Source organism: Gossypium arboreum, chromosome 1, assembly GCF_025698485.1.
Source record: "Gossypium arboreum isolate Shixiya-1 chromosome 1, ASM2569848v2, whole genome shotgun sequence".
Lineage (NCBI taxonomy): Eukaryota > Viridiplantae > Streptophyta > Magnoliopsida > Malvales > Malvaceae > Gossypium > Gossypium arboreum.
Window position 1 is genome coordinate 113,698,122 of NC_069070.1, and position 16,507 is coordinate 113,714,628.

Sequence of the window (16,507 nt, forward strand, 5' to 3'; positions counted from 1 at the left end):
AATGCATGATAAGGCATGCCTATATTCGAATATGCAAAGATTAGTTTCGTTCGGTTTGTATGGAGATATGTATAAGTACTATAATTAGTTATAAGTTTATTAATGGTGAATTATTGATAAATGACCAGTTGAATAGTGATTTTATGTAATAGTACACAATGAGCATTATATGCATTTTTAAAATTGATAATTATGTGTACGTATATACATGTACTTTAATTGTTAATTCAAATGATGGTTTGGGTATATAATGAAAGTATATGCGTATGTTTTTATTTGCTAATGAAAATGTGATTATTTGAAAGGTATAGATTCGGTTGAATTTTGAGTTATGATTCGTAAATGTAATATGATAAATAAAGTATGTTAAATATTTAATTAGCCATGTGCTTAATATATGTATGAGTATGACTTGTATGAATATGTGAATATTTAGAATTCTGTTTTTGCTCAGTAATGCCTCGTAACCCTAGTCTGGCGACGGATACGGGTTAGGGGTGTATAAGTTCCTTTGCATTTTTAGGCCCCTGAGCACTAAACTCTTTTAAATGGTATCAGACACCACGATATAGGGTAATATATCCATTTCGGATGCCATATCCAGCATCAACAAGATAATATTTACCTACAATTTGACAAAACATAATTATTATTAATAAATTATGAGCTTACTAGAACTATTTGGTATTTAATGTTTTATAATTCTTACCTTCCAGAACTCTTAATCCTCTTGGGCGTGAAAGTGCATCACTTAAAATACAAGAATCATGTGCACTACCTTCCCAACCAGCTAGAACGTAGGAAAATTTCAAATCAAATGTAATGGCAGCCAATACATTTTGTGTCGTCCCCCTTTTACGGATACGAAACCTTCCTTGAATGCTAAGTGGAATGGATGCATGAACATGAGTTCCATCTCATGCTCTAATACAATCTTTAAAATAAGGATAAAACTTTGGATTGTTTCTGATTTCACTAGGAGTTGACTCGTCAGGTAATCTAATAACTAGCTTATACAATTTCAAAATAGCTCTAAATACAACCCTAAAGTAACGGCGAATTGTCTCAGTTGATCTATAATATCTAGATCCAATTACTCGAAACCTTACATTATGACCAATTATGTGTAAAAATATAACTACTTGTTCCCTAATATTCACCGATTTAGTTGACTATAACAAATTATTCCTACTAAGAATATCACACAAATTAAAAAAAAGCAATCGGTCTTATCCTTATCACATCAATACAGTACTAGTCACCACTATATAAAATACTATTAATATAATTTTCTCTTTCATAATCTGATTCACACGAGGGTGAGAAGCAATTTCCTTCCTAGTCTTTAATTTTTTAATCCAAAGAGCCCCAAAAGCTAAAACTGAAGCCACGACTCCGACAATTGCATTTTGATCCTGATTACGATCCTTCTACATAAAATAATGTCACACAAATATTTGATTACTACAAAAAAGATGCAAGCTTTCCATAAGATCACATATATGAATAAAGTTACTATGACTAAAGTGCATACATACATATATGAAAACAACTGGAAAATTTGCTCAAAATATGAAAATGTTTGAATAAAATTATAAATAAAAAAATGAGTTTGAACTTAAAAAAAAAACCTGTTTTAAAAATATTCGAGCTTTGGATAAATTTTTTTTAGTCTGAACCCAACTTAAATATTTTAACCTAAAATTTTAACCATATCTCTTTTCCCCTACTCGATCTCACATTGCCACTCCTAGCACCTAATTCCCCTTCTGTTTTAAATTGAAAATCTAAAATTTTATGGACAAGAAATTTTATGGACAAAATTGGAATATGAAAATAAAAAACTATTAAAGCCACGGTTGAATAGCCTGTTTAGTGGGGGGTCCATGAACAGAGAGTCATTCCACATAGGCTGTAATAAGAGATTATAACAAACCAAATAAATGTTTCTAGTAGGCTAAAACATTCAACCAAATCTAATATAAGTGCTGCAACATATCGAGTAACATTAGAAGTAACACTGGCTTGTGTCCTGCTGACTATTCTGATTTAAAGATCTTTAGGTGTCCTGCGTATGCTCATGTTAATAATGAAAAATTAGAACCGAGATCCATTAAATGTGTTTTTCTTGGTTATAAACCTGGTGTAAAAGGGTATAAGTTCTGGTGTCCTGAAAATAGAAAAGTTGTGATTAGCAGAGATGTTTTTTGATGAAACTGCTATGCTACGTAACTTATCTCTTAAATACTCTTCCAATAAAGAAAATCAAAAGCAAGTGGAGCATTAGATTAATCTAGAATCTACAACAGAGTCGACTCCTCAAGCCAGTACAGAAATTCAGAATAGAGTTGCTTCTTCACCATAATACTCTATCATCAATAACAGAACTAGTAGAGAAATCAAACCTCCAAAGAAGTATACCGAGGTTGATCTAGTTGCTTATGCTTTAAATGTGGCTGAAGATATAGATGCAAACCAAGAGCCATCTAATTAATCTGAGGCGGTTAGCTGTGAAGACTCAGAAAAGTGGATGTTTGCTATGCAATAGGAGATGGAACCACTCCACAAAAACAGAACATGGAATCTTGTGAAACTTCCTAAAAGTAAAAAGACTGTTCATTCTAAATGAATGTTTAAAAAGAAAGAAGGGACTCTAGGAGTTGAAGAACTCAGACATAAAGCAAGGTTTGTTGCAAATGGTTACAGTCAAATTCCAGGAGTAGACTTCACAGATGTGTTCTCCCCAATTTTAAAGCATAGTTTGATTCAAACTTTGCTTGGTATTGTGCCCATGCATGATTTATAGCTTGAGAAGTTAGATGTAAAAACTGTATTTTTGCATGGAGAACTTGAGGAGGATATTTACATGCAACAACTAGAGGGTTTTACAGTCCCAGAAAAAGAGGACTATGTTTGCTTGCTGAAAAAGTCCCTCTACAGTTTGAAACAGTCACCAAGACAGTGGTACAAGAGGTTAGATTCCTTTATGACTTCTCATGATTTCAAAAGAACTAGCTTTGACAGTTGTGTTTACTTTAAGAAAAACAGTGATGGTTCTTTTGTGTATCTACTCCTTTATGTTGATGACATGTTGATAGCAACGAAAGATAAATGAGACATAAGAAAGGTTAAAGCCCAACTAAGTGAAGAATTTGAGATGAAATATTTGGGACCAATAAAGAAGATACTTGGTATGAAGATTCTCAGAGATAGAAAATGAAGTAAATTGTACCTAAGTCAAAAATGGTGCATTGAGAATGTTTTTTGCAGGTTCAATATGCAGAGTGCTAAACCTGTTAATACTCCTTTAGCAGCTTATTTCAGACTTTCATCGACTTTGACTCCACAACCAGATGATGAGATTGAGTACATGTCACATGTTTCATACTCTAGTGCAGCGGGATCTCTCATGTATGCTATGGTTTGTTCACGTCTAGATTTATCATATGCAGTTAGTGTAGTTAGCAGATACATGGCAAATCCTAGTAAAGAACATTGGAAAGCAATTCAGTGGATTTTAAGATACTTACAAGGTACTACTGATGTTTGCTTACGTTTTGGAAGAACTAGAAATGGAGTTATTAGGTATGTTGATGTTGATTTTGCTGGAGACCTTGATAGAAGAAGATCTCTCACAGGTTATGTCTTTACAATCGGAGGTTGTGCAATCAATTGGAAAGCTACTTTGCAAACTACAATCGCTTTGTCTACCATTAAAGCTGAGTACATGGCAATTACTAAGGCTTGTAAAGAAGCTATTTGGTTGAGGGGACTCTTTAGTGAACTCAATGAAGACCTTTAAATCAATACAGTATTTTGTGACAGTCAGAGTGCCATCTTTCTTTTAAAAGATCAAATGTTTCATGAGAGAACAAAACACATTGATGTTCGGTATCATTTTGTTCGTGATATTATTGCTCATGGTGATATTGTTGTGAGCAAAATTAGTACTCATGAAAATCCTGCAAATATGATGACTTCACTTCTTATAACCAAGTTTGAGCATTGCTTAGACTTAGCTGGTGTTCATTGTTGAAGTTAAACCTTTAAGGGATTTTATGGAAGAGGTGGAGAACTTGTTCGTTGAGAGTTCGCAATGAAGAACTTGTTTATTGAGAATTCGTGTCAAGGTGGAGATTGTTAGAATTAAGTGACCTGAATTCTTATTTAAATAAAATACAGTGGTAAAATAAAATAAAAGTAAAATCCATATAGAACTACACTTATTTTATTTTATTTTAGAATAAGGTTTAAAAAAACCTTATTAAACTTCATCTATTTTGTTTCAATCTTACTACACTCCTATTAGAATATGGTTTTACAAGCCTATAAATAGACATAGTCTATTCCTCTTATAATGATTCGAATTCGACGTAGTGAATTTTTTTTTCCTCTGTCTGTGGTTTTTTTCTTGAAAGGGTTTCTACGTAAAATCCGTGTGTTCTTTATTTTTATTTCTCTTTTCTTTGCAATATATATTGTCATTACCGACATTCTAATTTTACAAACACCATATTGTATATTTAACACAAATAAATAATCAACACTAATAAGTATCAATTTTTAGTGTATGTTTATGTTCAACATTAATATATATTCAAAATTGTTATAAACTAAACTATGTTCAACAACAATCTCAACAGACTATTGTATATTTACCACTAATACTTAGTAGATGTTAATGTATAAATACCTAAATTATAATATCATGAAAAAATATAGATGAAAATTATAGAATATTTAAAAGATAATAGCTACTAACATTAATGCTCAACAAGCAAAAAAAAAAGTTAAATAAACTTACTCTACTTGTCTTGGTGGCAAGGTATATATACACAATTTTCAGTCTCCTCCACCTTTTCCATTATTATTACTCATACATTGCATTGTTCCATGATCTCCAAACAGTCTTCCACCTCATTCTATCATCTCTCCAAATAACTTTCTTTCCACCTTGTTTTATCATCTCAACTTTCTACCTTGTTCCACCTTTTTCAAACTATTTTCTTGTGAAGTTGCCTCATAATTTTTCAACTTCTTACACATGCACGAGAAAGTTGTATTTCTCAACCTTCACCTTCACGTGCTCCTGCCCTTCATTGTTGCATATAGGGTATGTTGAAATAAATTGAAGTTGACAGTTTGAGGGGTTAATTAAAGTTATCTATGGGTCGGGTCACATGACCAAGTTTGAGAGCCTGCTAAAAAATTGAGAGTTTGGGCAAAAATATAGGCTCAAATATGGGCTTACACAAAAAATGAAACCCGTTTTCTAAACGGGTCAGCCTCGAATAGGCTTTTTTGGCCCCAACCCGGCCTAGATAGCTTAACAAAGTAACGGTACCTTTCACAAAAGTATTGATATCCTGTATGGTATCAATACCATTTTAAGGTTTGATGGTTTGAAAATGTCTGAGTATCGATATTCTCCCCAACGTATCGATACCTTGTAGCAAGTATCAATACATTCCCTATTGTATCGATACTATAGGCTTTAATATAGGCCGGATTGATCGAAACTCAAACCTATCAATCGAGCTTAAAATTTTATTAAGGCCCAACTCGAACCCAACCCATAAACAATTCTAGCGCCGACTTCACCTCTCCTTTGCATACTTAGTTTGCTAAATAATTCAACTCAACTATTACACTGGATCCTTTTTCAAACTCATGTATGAAAAAAAAAATGGCTTTCTTTCTATGTCCACTGGGAAGGGAAAAAAAAACCAAAAAAATATATAATTTGTGTGATTATATTATCTAATCTTTTTCAAGAGAAGAATATACTAATTTTTATTTTTTTATCTAACAGTATCTGGATTAAATTTGTAATCCAATCAAATCCCTAAACAAGAAATAAAAACTCTCTTAATAAGGTCAAGCTGACTACGTAATATATGCACATGGCACTGTTGCGTGATTATATGAATCAATTGAAGTAAAACTCTGAGTTTGAACCAATTCATTACCCTACAAATGGAAAATTGGATTACAGGTTCCATAAATATGAAGAGAATGTAAGAATATAAAAGACTACATAGTAGCTGACAACAGATTATTATATACAAAGTTACGCTGTGCAGTAACATGGAAGTGACCTATTCTTTCGACATTTACCAGTAAGAATGAAGAAAGTATTAGAGCTATGCAACACCTACATATTTTATCGACACTGATCAATCATTCGCGAGGTCACATTCTCGATCTTCATCTACAACATGAAGATTCATGATTCCTCTTCGCCACAGTCATCTCGGGTTCAATGGTGTAAGATACAGATAAATGAGCATAAGTTGCAAGATTGCATCCCCTTTTGTAGCTATCAATCTGCATCTTTTACTTCTGCTTCGATATCAACAACTGCTCCTGAAGAATCGCTTCCTGAACAAACCGTGCAAGAATACTCAGAATTAATGAATTCGATGAACTTAATTTAACATGCTTGTGATATATGACCGATGTTCATAACCGTCTACATAAAAAATCCTTTTCAATATGCAAAATCACAATTTACTTTCATTGTGTTGCAAAATATCATGCTCTGTTTTTCATTGAATTGTACGGTTTTTAAGCTTTGTTTTATGCCAGATTTGTACAATTGGAAAACAATTCAAGTTGATTTCGTTAGATGAAATGAACTTTGCAAAGTCAAAAACATACTAAATCCAGTCATAGTATCACAACACATTACAGTTAATGCTAAATCCTGTAAAGAAATTAATTCCGAAGCCTGAAAATGTAAGAAGGGGATAAAGAGGGCACCTTTCTTGAAACCAGGAGAAAAGCTGTTGAATGATTGCTTCTGTTTCGAGGTTTGGTTGGAGAACTTTACAGGTTCCTTGACAAACTTGTCATTCACCACTACAGTCAACAAAACATGTAAAAAGTGAGTGAATCCTACTCAAAGTAATAACGAAATGGGCATAAGGAAAGTCCAGCTAGCTACAACTTTAGCCGGATTATCCTGCATACTAGAAGTATCAATGAACATAAATAGATTCACCTGAAAATGGTTGACTGCAGTAAGGGCACAGCTGCAACTCCTCATTTAGAAAAGACCTAAGAAATCGTCATTACCATCCAATACTTAAAAAAATCTCATAAATGTCCACAAGTTTAGCCAAGAGGTGTTTGTTGTGCTTACTTGAAAATCTGAAAATCATTTCCACAGTTTGGGCACTGCAATTATATAAGATAGTATTAAAGGCAGTCAGCGGTAGATGCAGTTCTGTACATTTATTCACCTTATAAAGAAACCAAGTAAAACATGGCTGCATATTGAGAAACAGGAAGATACTCGATGCTTATAAGAACAGTCAGATGTTTAGGCTCTTGCAATTACAGGGTTTATGTTGGGCAAATCTATGATTTTTATATTTATCTGGTTTTAATATGATTCTATATTGACTATATTGACTAAGATATGCAACTAGAAGACTTCGAGCTTTGATTTAGGCACACATTGTTTATTTTGCATTCGGGTCTGTTGATCTTGCCACAGCTGCTGTGGAAGATATATACAAACCATAGAAAGAAGGTTGACAAAACTATATATATAAGCTGAAGAATGAACCGAAAGTTAAAGAAGCCTTACGCTGCTTTGAACAATATCCCGGCCTGCCCACCAGAGGAAGGCTCCCACACCAACAATAGGAACAAGCACTGCAATGAGCTGGAGACGACAACACCGGCAATTAGATGCAACTAGATGAACTAACATCGATATCGAGAGAACTACTCTTAAGTGATGCAAAAACAATACCAAAGATGGTTTCACAAAACAAAATGGTGCTACATAAGATACTAGCTAATGCTACCGGTTTTCGCAACAACCGGAAAACTGGTATCTAACAACAACATCCAATATCTTCTATAAGCAACAATTCAAAACATTATTATCAAATAACATGTACAGGCAATCAATCCAAGCCAATTCAAAAGCACCCTTAAACAACAATTTTATCTTACTGATTTTCATATAGTCAACTAGCACTCATTCATTCATTGCTCTACAATCAAGGTGAAGGGGAACTAAGGTTCTCATTATAAACCCTAATTATATCTACTGTAATTCTTATAATTCATTATTACAAAGACTGTAGAAAGCTAAATTTTACATGCATGTATATAAAAGGAGAGGGGATCAGTACCCAAATTGAGACAATAGCATCTAAAACCCATCCAAGCTGTCCAGTCGCTGAAAGATAAGTTAACCCAATAGCCAAAGCGATATTTCCAAGAAGCCTAGCTGTGTTACTATCAATTTTCCCACCGCCGCCACCACCACCTCCTCCACTACCACCACCACCATTAAACCCAAAACCTTGACTAAACACCACCAAAACCACTCTCCTCTTCTTCTTCCTCTTCCACCGTTCTTCTTTCAAAAAAATCCCATCTTTGCACCTACCCACTTCCCCAAAACTCCATCTTTGACTCCCAAAAGCTCCCAACTTGAATCTGTTTGGCTGCAAAGAAACAGTTCTAGGACTCCTTACTGGGTAACAGCAAATGGGTTTTTCACAAAATTCTTCATTTGATGAAGTGAAGGGTGAGAACTTGAATGTAATTTGCAGAATGGTTGTCATTGGCCCGTTTTAGAAAACAACTGCTTTTGGATTGTGTTTTATAGATAATTTTCATGGCTTATATAGTAGTAATCATAGTTTCCAAATTCGACTAGATTTTTCCATTTATTTTAATTGGACTAGTTTTCATCCTTTGGAAGTGTGCCACGTGTGTGTTCTCGTTGATATCCATTTTTATGATGTCCTGCGATTGTACTTTTGCATGTTAGTGAATATCATAGTTTCCAGACTGATGTTTTTCTCATTTATTTCGACCAATAGGTTGATTTCAACTTGAATATATGTTTTTCTCTGTCGAGAGGAAGAGATTATATTTTCTTATTAATGTCTAAATATAAATATAATAAAATTATTATAAAATTTTAAAATCTACTTCAACCATTTCATATTGATTCTCGATTGAATTGATCTTAGTTTGATCAAAGTTTACCTCCATATTATCTTTTTAAATTACATAAATACATTCTTTCAAAAATATGATAATCTTATTAAAGCAGAATTTGTTAATTCCATTTGTCAAAATTTAGTCTTACATTCATTGTTTCACAATAAAACATACATGAACACCGAATGAACATTTAAAGTTCGTCCAACATCCATCTCCTGATGTTTTGCACTAAAAATCTTCTTGGTTTTTTCCCTTGCGTTTTGAGAAGAACTCCGAATAATAAACCATAAACCTACTCCGGAAAAAGAAGTACCAGTGATCTCATGAGGTCGTCACAAAATCATTAGTTACCTGTGTTCATCTTTGGAATGTTCCAGTAGCTCGAATAGTAAGTCAAGATGCTCAAATAAATAAGAAACAACGACAATAAAATGGTGAAGAATGAAAAAGAATTCTTTTAATACCTCAAAAGTTCCAGATCGATCGAACCTGGAGTCCATATTCAAGCAAAAATTCTGACAAGAAATTCTGCTGATAATGCCACCAAATGTACAAAGTCCGATGCCGAGATATCTTCCTTGTATTTGCTCAAAAAATCAATTTTCATATCAGAGAGATTTCAGAACATCACCCAGAACTAATCCCCATTGAGTCCAGTGAGTACCACCCTATATGTTAGACAATTCAAGCATGGTTATGATTCAGAACAGATGCAAACATGTTACCTGATAGTTTTCCCAGTTTTGTGATTGAAAATATAACACACCAGGCATGGAAATTGAAACCATTGAAATACAAACCTGGCAAAACACTGCGTATGGTTCTCTTAATGGACCGTCACATGAGAGTTCACTTGTACTTCCATCAATGAAGGTTCCATCAGCAAAAATAACCTGATAAAAGACACAACCAATTCTCTATAAGTAATACAAAAGAAAAAAAAAGAAATTGCACTTTTACTGTATCAGAAAAAACTCAATACTTTGCTTTAGGGAACTAGATCTATAAAATATTTTCCTACGCATTACAAGATAAAGGCAGAGGTAAAACATAACCAGACCTCTGATGCATAACCTGGAGTTGTACCAGCAACTGGCTTGGTGAACGAACCTACGGGGGAGCTTCTCTGGACAGCTTCACAGAAAGCAAGGAGAAGTTCACGGCTTCCAAGCTGCACTGCCTGTAAAGAAGAGACGCTTGATTTTTCATATGGTTTTTATCATTTTGTAAAAAAAAGAACCCAAAAATACTGATGAACTAATCTGAATGTCAAACCATTTGATAAAACAATGATACTCTTATAACATATAACACATCTACCATCGAAACAAGAAAATGAAAGGGTAACCCAGATGGGTTTCAATATCTCAGCTTTTGAACAACAAACCGAACAATGAACAGTAAGAAAGCAAACCTGTACTGTATCACTGCGGGGGACTCGAGGAAGAGGCTGCACCTTATACCCTTTTGAAGCCATAACTTCAGCAACCAGAAAGGTTCCCTGGAAATAAAGAAGAATAGGTATTTTGATTGCCACAAAGTAGGGGCTAAAGGAAATAATCAATAAAAGAAATCAGTGGGCTAAGAACATGCTAAATGCACCTTAATTGCCTCACCAACCATTTGCGGTGCAAGAAACAAACCCTGAAAAAAGGCACGCATGATATCGCCAGGGGTTGAGCCACAGTCAACTCCTAGGCCCGGTGCTGATAGACGAGCTGCTGCAGCATCAACCCATTTTTTTCTCCCGGCAACATATCCACCACATGGTGCGACAGTTCCACCAGGATTCTTTATCAAACTTCCAGCAATCAAATCTGCACCCTGCCCCACCATTTAAAACCATTGTGACCCTTCTTCAGGGGGAAAAGAAAAGCAAATCAGCAATGTGAAATACACCACCTACCACCATTGGAGGCTCAATGCTTTCAACAAATTCACCATAGCAATTATCCACCATGACCAAGCAGTTTGGGTTCTGCATCTGTTCAAACAAAACAGAATTAAGAGGGAACATTAAACAGATGAAGGTATTACGATCTATGAACTAAAATGAAAAACAGAAACGGTTGTAATTAAACAAGCTGCTAATGTATAAAGAAATTTCAAGATAATATCCCATATCTACTTTTTCTATGAAAAGGTTGGAGCTAAACAGGATGCTAATGCAAATAGAAATTTCAAGATAATAATATCCCACATCTTGTCAGTGGTTTAATGAACTAATATCAACATTCATGCAAAGCAAAACAATATAATTTGTCATTGGTTTAAACTTGCCTAAACATTTATAATAGGAAAATATGCAAGTTGTAGTTAGGTCATTCCAAGCCTGGACCATCAGAGATTTTATTACTGCAAGGTCATTTCTGTGACTAAATTGAATAGAGTTCCCATCATATTTTCTGAATATGAACAGTTTACCTTAATTATCTTTATTGCTCTTCCTATCTCTTCTACACTTAAACTCCGACGCCATGAATACCCACATGACCTCTGTATGAGAGCACATTTTGTATAAGGTCTCAAAGCACTGGTGAGCACATCCCAGTCAAGTCCACCATCTTCAGCAAGCTGCAATAACATCAATCTGAGAGAACATTTACAACCAGAAGATGAAACTTATTCTGTATGGTTATTAGCAACATACAGGAAGTTCCCGATACATCACTCCAAAATCTTTCAGGGAGCCCAATCCATGAGAATCCCTCTTTCCAATAACTTCCTCTAATGTGTCATAAGGTGCACCAGCCACTGCCAAAAGCTGACAATCAAATTAATCCTGAGCATATTTGGCCGATCAAAAGCTCTTGGATATCGTATAACTTCCAAGATAGTGCAGAACATTCAATCGAGATAGCTTACCTCATCCCCAGGCCTTAGAAAAGAAAACAGTGCACAAGTGATAGCATGAGTACCTGAGAAGAACTGGTGGTCAAAGGGTCAAGAGGTTAGAGGTAACTATTAAGAACTTATAACATCCAAAGATATAAAGGCACATAAAGCAAACCTGTGAACGCACTATTGCAGACTCAGCCCCAACAATTTCCGCAAATGCTTGGTCCAGTGCTTCTCGTCCACCAGCTTCATCATGCCCATAGCCAGTACACCCAGCAAAGTGCTGGTCAGAAAATAAGCATATTAGTAGCAGATTAAAAATTATAAAAGGCCATGCATATCCACGCACAGATAAACACTTTTATGTACACATATATTTCTGTACAATGCCATAAGATACCTCAAAGATTATAATAACATATTTAAGCAGGTCATGGTTTCTCAACTGTAAGTGAAGGTATAACTTACATGAGATCCAACCCTAGCATTTTGAAAAGCTTTAAGAACACGGGAGGAATTGCAAGCGACCAAATTATCCACACCTCTGAATTCAGAGCTCAAAGAATCTGCAGCTTTTGCAACCTGAAGTGCAGATAAATAAAGCAACACTAGGTGTTAACACTACCAATTCTACAGTTCTACAGCAATCAAAACTTTAACCGGTGTTGACACGTAAAAGTCCATGAAAACTTCGGTGCTTATAGAAGATGCAAGGGAATTCACATCAATTCCTAAGTGTTGATATTTGCCATCAATCTTTAAAAGCTTCATACAAATGCTAGGTTGCATAGTTTTACAGCAATCAAAACTAGGATTGCGTGCTAACACTTCAATATCTATAAATACTTGAATATGCGCTAACATTTCATTCAATCTCTATAAATATTTGACCAGCAAAAAATTTCCTTCAAAGTCCATGTCAAAAAACCAAAAAGCACAAGCATGGTCCAATAATGGATTATGAACAAAACCCAAATTTTCTGTTTTCCTGTTTCCTAGTAAAATCGAACCTCAACCAAGTTTCTTCTTTTCTCACTAAACCAGCAAAGAACTTTATCATTTGACAAGTTCACAAGAATGGGTTTTTGCATTTACACATATAATGGTTTCTAGCATTGAAAAAAGGGGTCTTGGGGGTGGGGGACGCCAACTAAAATAAACAATCCAAGAAAATAAAATAGGATTTATGGGAATATATATACGTACCTCTGGTACAAAAGGGTGAACATTACTCAAGCTTGAACGAATTGCTGTACATTTGGGTCTTGAAGGTGAGAGAGAGAGCGTAGGATAAACTGGTCTAGCGCAGGATAAGACCAACATCTTCACACGAATTTGGACAGTAGGAGGAAGATTGGATTTAAAGTGTTGTATCTTCCTTCAACTCTAACCTGGCTTTTCTTTCATTTTTCTTTAAGTAAAAAAAAAAAAAAGAAAAGCCACTTATATATAGTTTAAATTATGTTTTGGCCACAAAATTTTAATTTGCTACAAAATGGTCACTAATATTATCTATTTGTAAATTTTAGTCACTAAATTGTTAACCACAGTTAATGGTGCGATGAAAAGTTGATGTGATATTTTAATTTATTATTTTAAATAAAAATTTTATATTAAATTATAAATTTAAGACCTATTTTTTATCATTTTGAGTAATTTAATTATTTTTTTCTGTAAAAAATTTAGAAGCAAAGGAGATACACTTGATTTGTTGATTAATATTATTGTATTAAAATGCTTAGGAGATAAATAGCAGTGGGAGCAATTTAAGCAAATTGGGATTAACTGTGCTATGCCAATAATCTTTGGTTTGCAGGAGATCATGCGACATGGTCTTGTGCTGGATTTCAACTAGTGTTAGAATAAAGTACCAACTTTCGATTTGTTGATTAATATTATTTTAATTTATAATAAATTAATTTATAATAAATTAAAAGATAAATTTATAGTATATATATATAATACTACTCTAATATAAACTTTAAAATAATGATAAGATGACTATATAAAAAATTCAATAAATAAAAAATATAAAGTTATTAAATATTAAATTAAATTAATATATATTTTTTAAAATTTTAAAAATAATATGGGCGGATATAAAATGGGCTTGGGTTAGTCTTGTGCAAATATGGGTGGGCTTGGACAAAATTTCAGGCCCATATTTCAAGTCGTGTACCACCCCGATACTCAACTCAATCGTCGGGTCCGAGCTACAAGGTGTTACATCCGTTACCGAAGCAACTACGATCAAACTACACTCGATTTATACCATTAAATGATTAAATTTCAACAATACATGCATACAATATGATATACATTTATTTCTAAATTTTATACGAGCTTACAAAAGCTCTATTGCTAAGCTGAAACTGAATTAGGACCAAATTGTAAAAATTTTAAAATATTAAATAGAGGTCATGACGTCAAGGATTCCTCATCGCAATGCAACATACTGACTTAGTCTCATTGCGAAGTTAAAAGATCAACGTTACAACATGACCTTTATTTTACAACAAAGTCCAATTAGAGTACATATTCAACCAATCAAAGCAATTCAAATATACTATATATTAATCTCGAAAACAATTGAAGCTATTTTCAACATAAATTTTGAACATATCTCATCATATATATATATATATATATATATATATATGTATACATTACTTAACATGTTAACTTAGACACTTGTGCCATTCAACATTCATTTACCAATTTAGCAAATACATTTCACACATAAACCTCAAATATGTCAAACTTTCATTTCACACATAAACCTCAAATATGTCAAACTTTCATACAATTCATCAAGGTATCATAGTCACATATGCAAATCAACCGTTTGACCATTTCCAAATTACCATTTCAAACTTCAAATATAAACATGATCATTTATCATGCCAACAATTAATTTAACCTAGATACATGTTGTCTAACGAACAAAAAGAGAATTTACAAACATTGATGAGTCATAGGATCTTTGGCTAGATGCTGGAGTCATTGCTCTGGACCTCGAGATATACCTATACTTGCACACAGGAAAACAAACCATACGCTGAGTAATAATGCTCTGTAGTATTTTCATGATTCAAATCAATATAACATAAGTTACACTAATTTGCATACGATCAATTTGAATTCTAATGTCAACTAAGATATATATATATATATATATATATATATATATATATAATGCATGTCATATCTCATTCAATGTATTAGCGTATAGGTACATATATAAATATATCACCAAAGTACCAAATGCATCATTTAAACTATCTAAATTACTTCAATTAACTAAGTTAAATGAACTTATCACACCAACATTTCGATGTTATTAATGTTTACTATTCTATTCAATGTTCAACATTTGATCATAACACATTTCATTATCGAATTCATTCATCATTTATTCATATCAGCCCTTAGGCTCATTTAACCGGTTCGCATGATCTTCTACATGCTATCGATAATCAATTATCGTATATGTGTACTTATAGTACAATTTCGTAACATTTAATCATTTCCAAGCATAATGTAACCAATTCATAATTTATATCCTTATTAATATGACACAGACTCAAACGAATACACGGATCCCAACCAACACACCAATTTGGCACCTAGTGCCTCATCGAAACATCCGAAGAAAAATGCATCCAACGCTCATTAACATATAATTGAAGTAACATGTACTCAATCTATCATATGGCATGTCAACTATATCCAAATTTGTCCGAACAGTTAATATAGGGTAACCAATTATCCAATTTATCATATAGTTCAATCCACATTTCATCATTTTCAATTCATCAACCAATTCATCATTTCATCATATAACATAACATATTTCAATGCCAATATCATACATTCATCAAGTTACGTTATTTTCTATTATATTCAATTTAGTCTTCTATTTCGATAACTAATCTCAATTACAACAAATCTATTAAAAAATTTATTGCCAACTCACCTCAATATCATATCATGCAAAACATCAAATATACACCAATTAAATTGATCCTTAATCATACAAATACAATCCGAAAGCTCGTTTCATTCGTCGATTCTCGTCTTTCATTTCCCTCTTGATGGCCCTACGTTGTCTTTAGTTACGAAAAGTAATCAATAATGACACAATATCAAATTCCATACCAAATCACATTCAATTATAAAGCCAAACATATTTTGCAATTTATTGAATTTAGTTATTAAACCCATATTTAGTGTTGTAGGCCAATTTTAAACCCATTAACCCATCCTCAAAACCCAACCAATTAAACCTATTTACAACTAAAAACCCAATACAATCCAAAATAAACCCAACAGAAACCCAAATCCCCTAGCCCAATAATATAGCCCAAATTAGAAAAAAAAAAGAAAAAACCTAACACTAGCCTCAACTTTCGGCGCCACTTTCTTCTGACACCAGCCACCAGCACCACCCCCTGGCGCCACCTGCTCCACCAGTCACTTCCACCGGCCACCAACTGACCTGCAAAATCGAGCAAACACGCAAGCAATAGGATTAGGGCATTGTAAATGGCTATAAAAAGCTAAATCTAAAACCATTTTGGCTTCTTCGGCAACTTTTGGAAAAATACAAAAAGCATTCGATTTTTTCGAGCAAAAACAGCAACTCTAGCAATATTATAGCACGTGAATAGCACAAAGTCAAGCAACTAAAACG

The 16,507-nt window shown here is 33.7% G+C and overlaps 2 protein-coding genes across 2 annotated transcripts; both read right to left on the minus strand.

Moving 5' to 3' along the window:
• Nucleotides 1–5,933: 5,933 nt before the first annotated feature.
• On the minus strand, nt 5,934–8,691 carry LOC108480999 (uncharacterized). The gene is made up of 6 exons (XM_017784156.2): nt 8,151–8,691; nt 7,595–7,672; nt 7,145–7,179; nt 7,004–7,059; nt 6,763–6,861; nt 5,934–6,381 (listed from the first exon to the last, which is right to left on the minus strand). Exons 1-6 carry the CDS (start codon nt 8,586–8,588, stop codon nt 6,323–6,325), a joined length of 765 nt encoding a protein of 254 aa, XP_017639645.1. The 5' UTR covers nt 8,589–8,691; the 3' UTR covers nt 5,934–6,322.
• A 360-nt stretch (nt 8,692–9,051) lies between these two features.
• LOC108480937 (uncharacterized) lies at nt 9,052–13,227 on the minus strand. Its single transcript, XM_053024518.1, has 13 exons — nt 13,021–13,227; nt 12,283–12,396; nt 11,987–12,097; nt 11,842–11,904; nt 11,627–11,740; nt 11,401–11,550; nt 10,883–10,960; nt 10,579–10,800; nt 10,391–10,477; nt 10,037–10,156; nt 9,777–9,869; nt 9,441–9,644; nt 9,052–9,337 (listed from the first exon to the last, which is right to left on the minus strand). The coding sequence occupies exons 1-12, from the start codon at nt 13,135–13,137 to the stop codon at nt 9,585–9,587; spliced, it is 1,329 nt and encodes a 442-aa protein (XP_052880478.1). The 5' UTR covers nt 13,138–13,227; the 3' UTR covers nt 9,052–9,337; nt 9,441–9,584.
• Between the last annotated feature and the right edge of the window lie 3,280 nt (nt 13,228–16,507).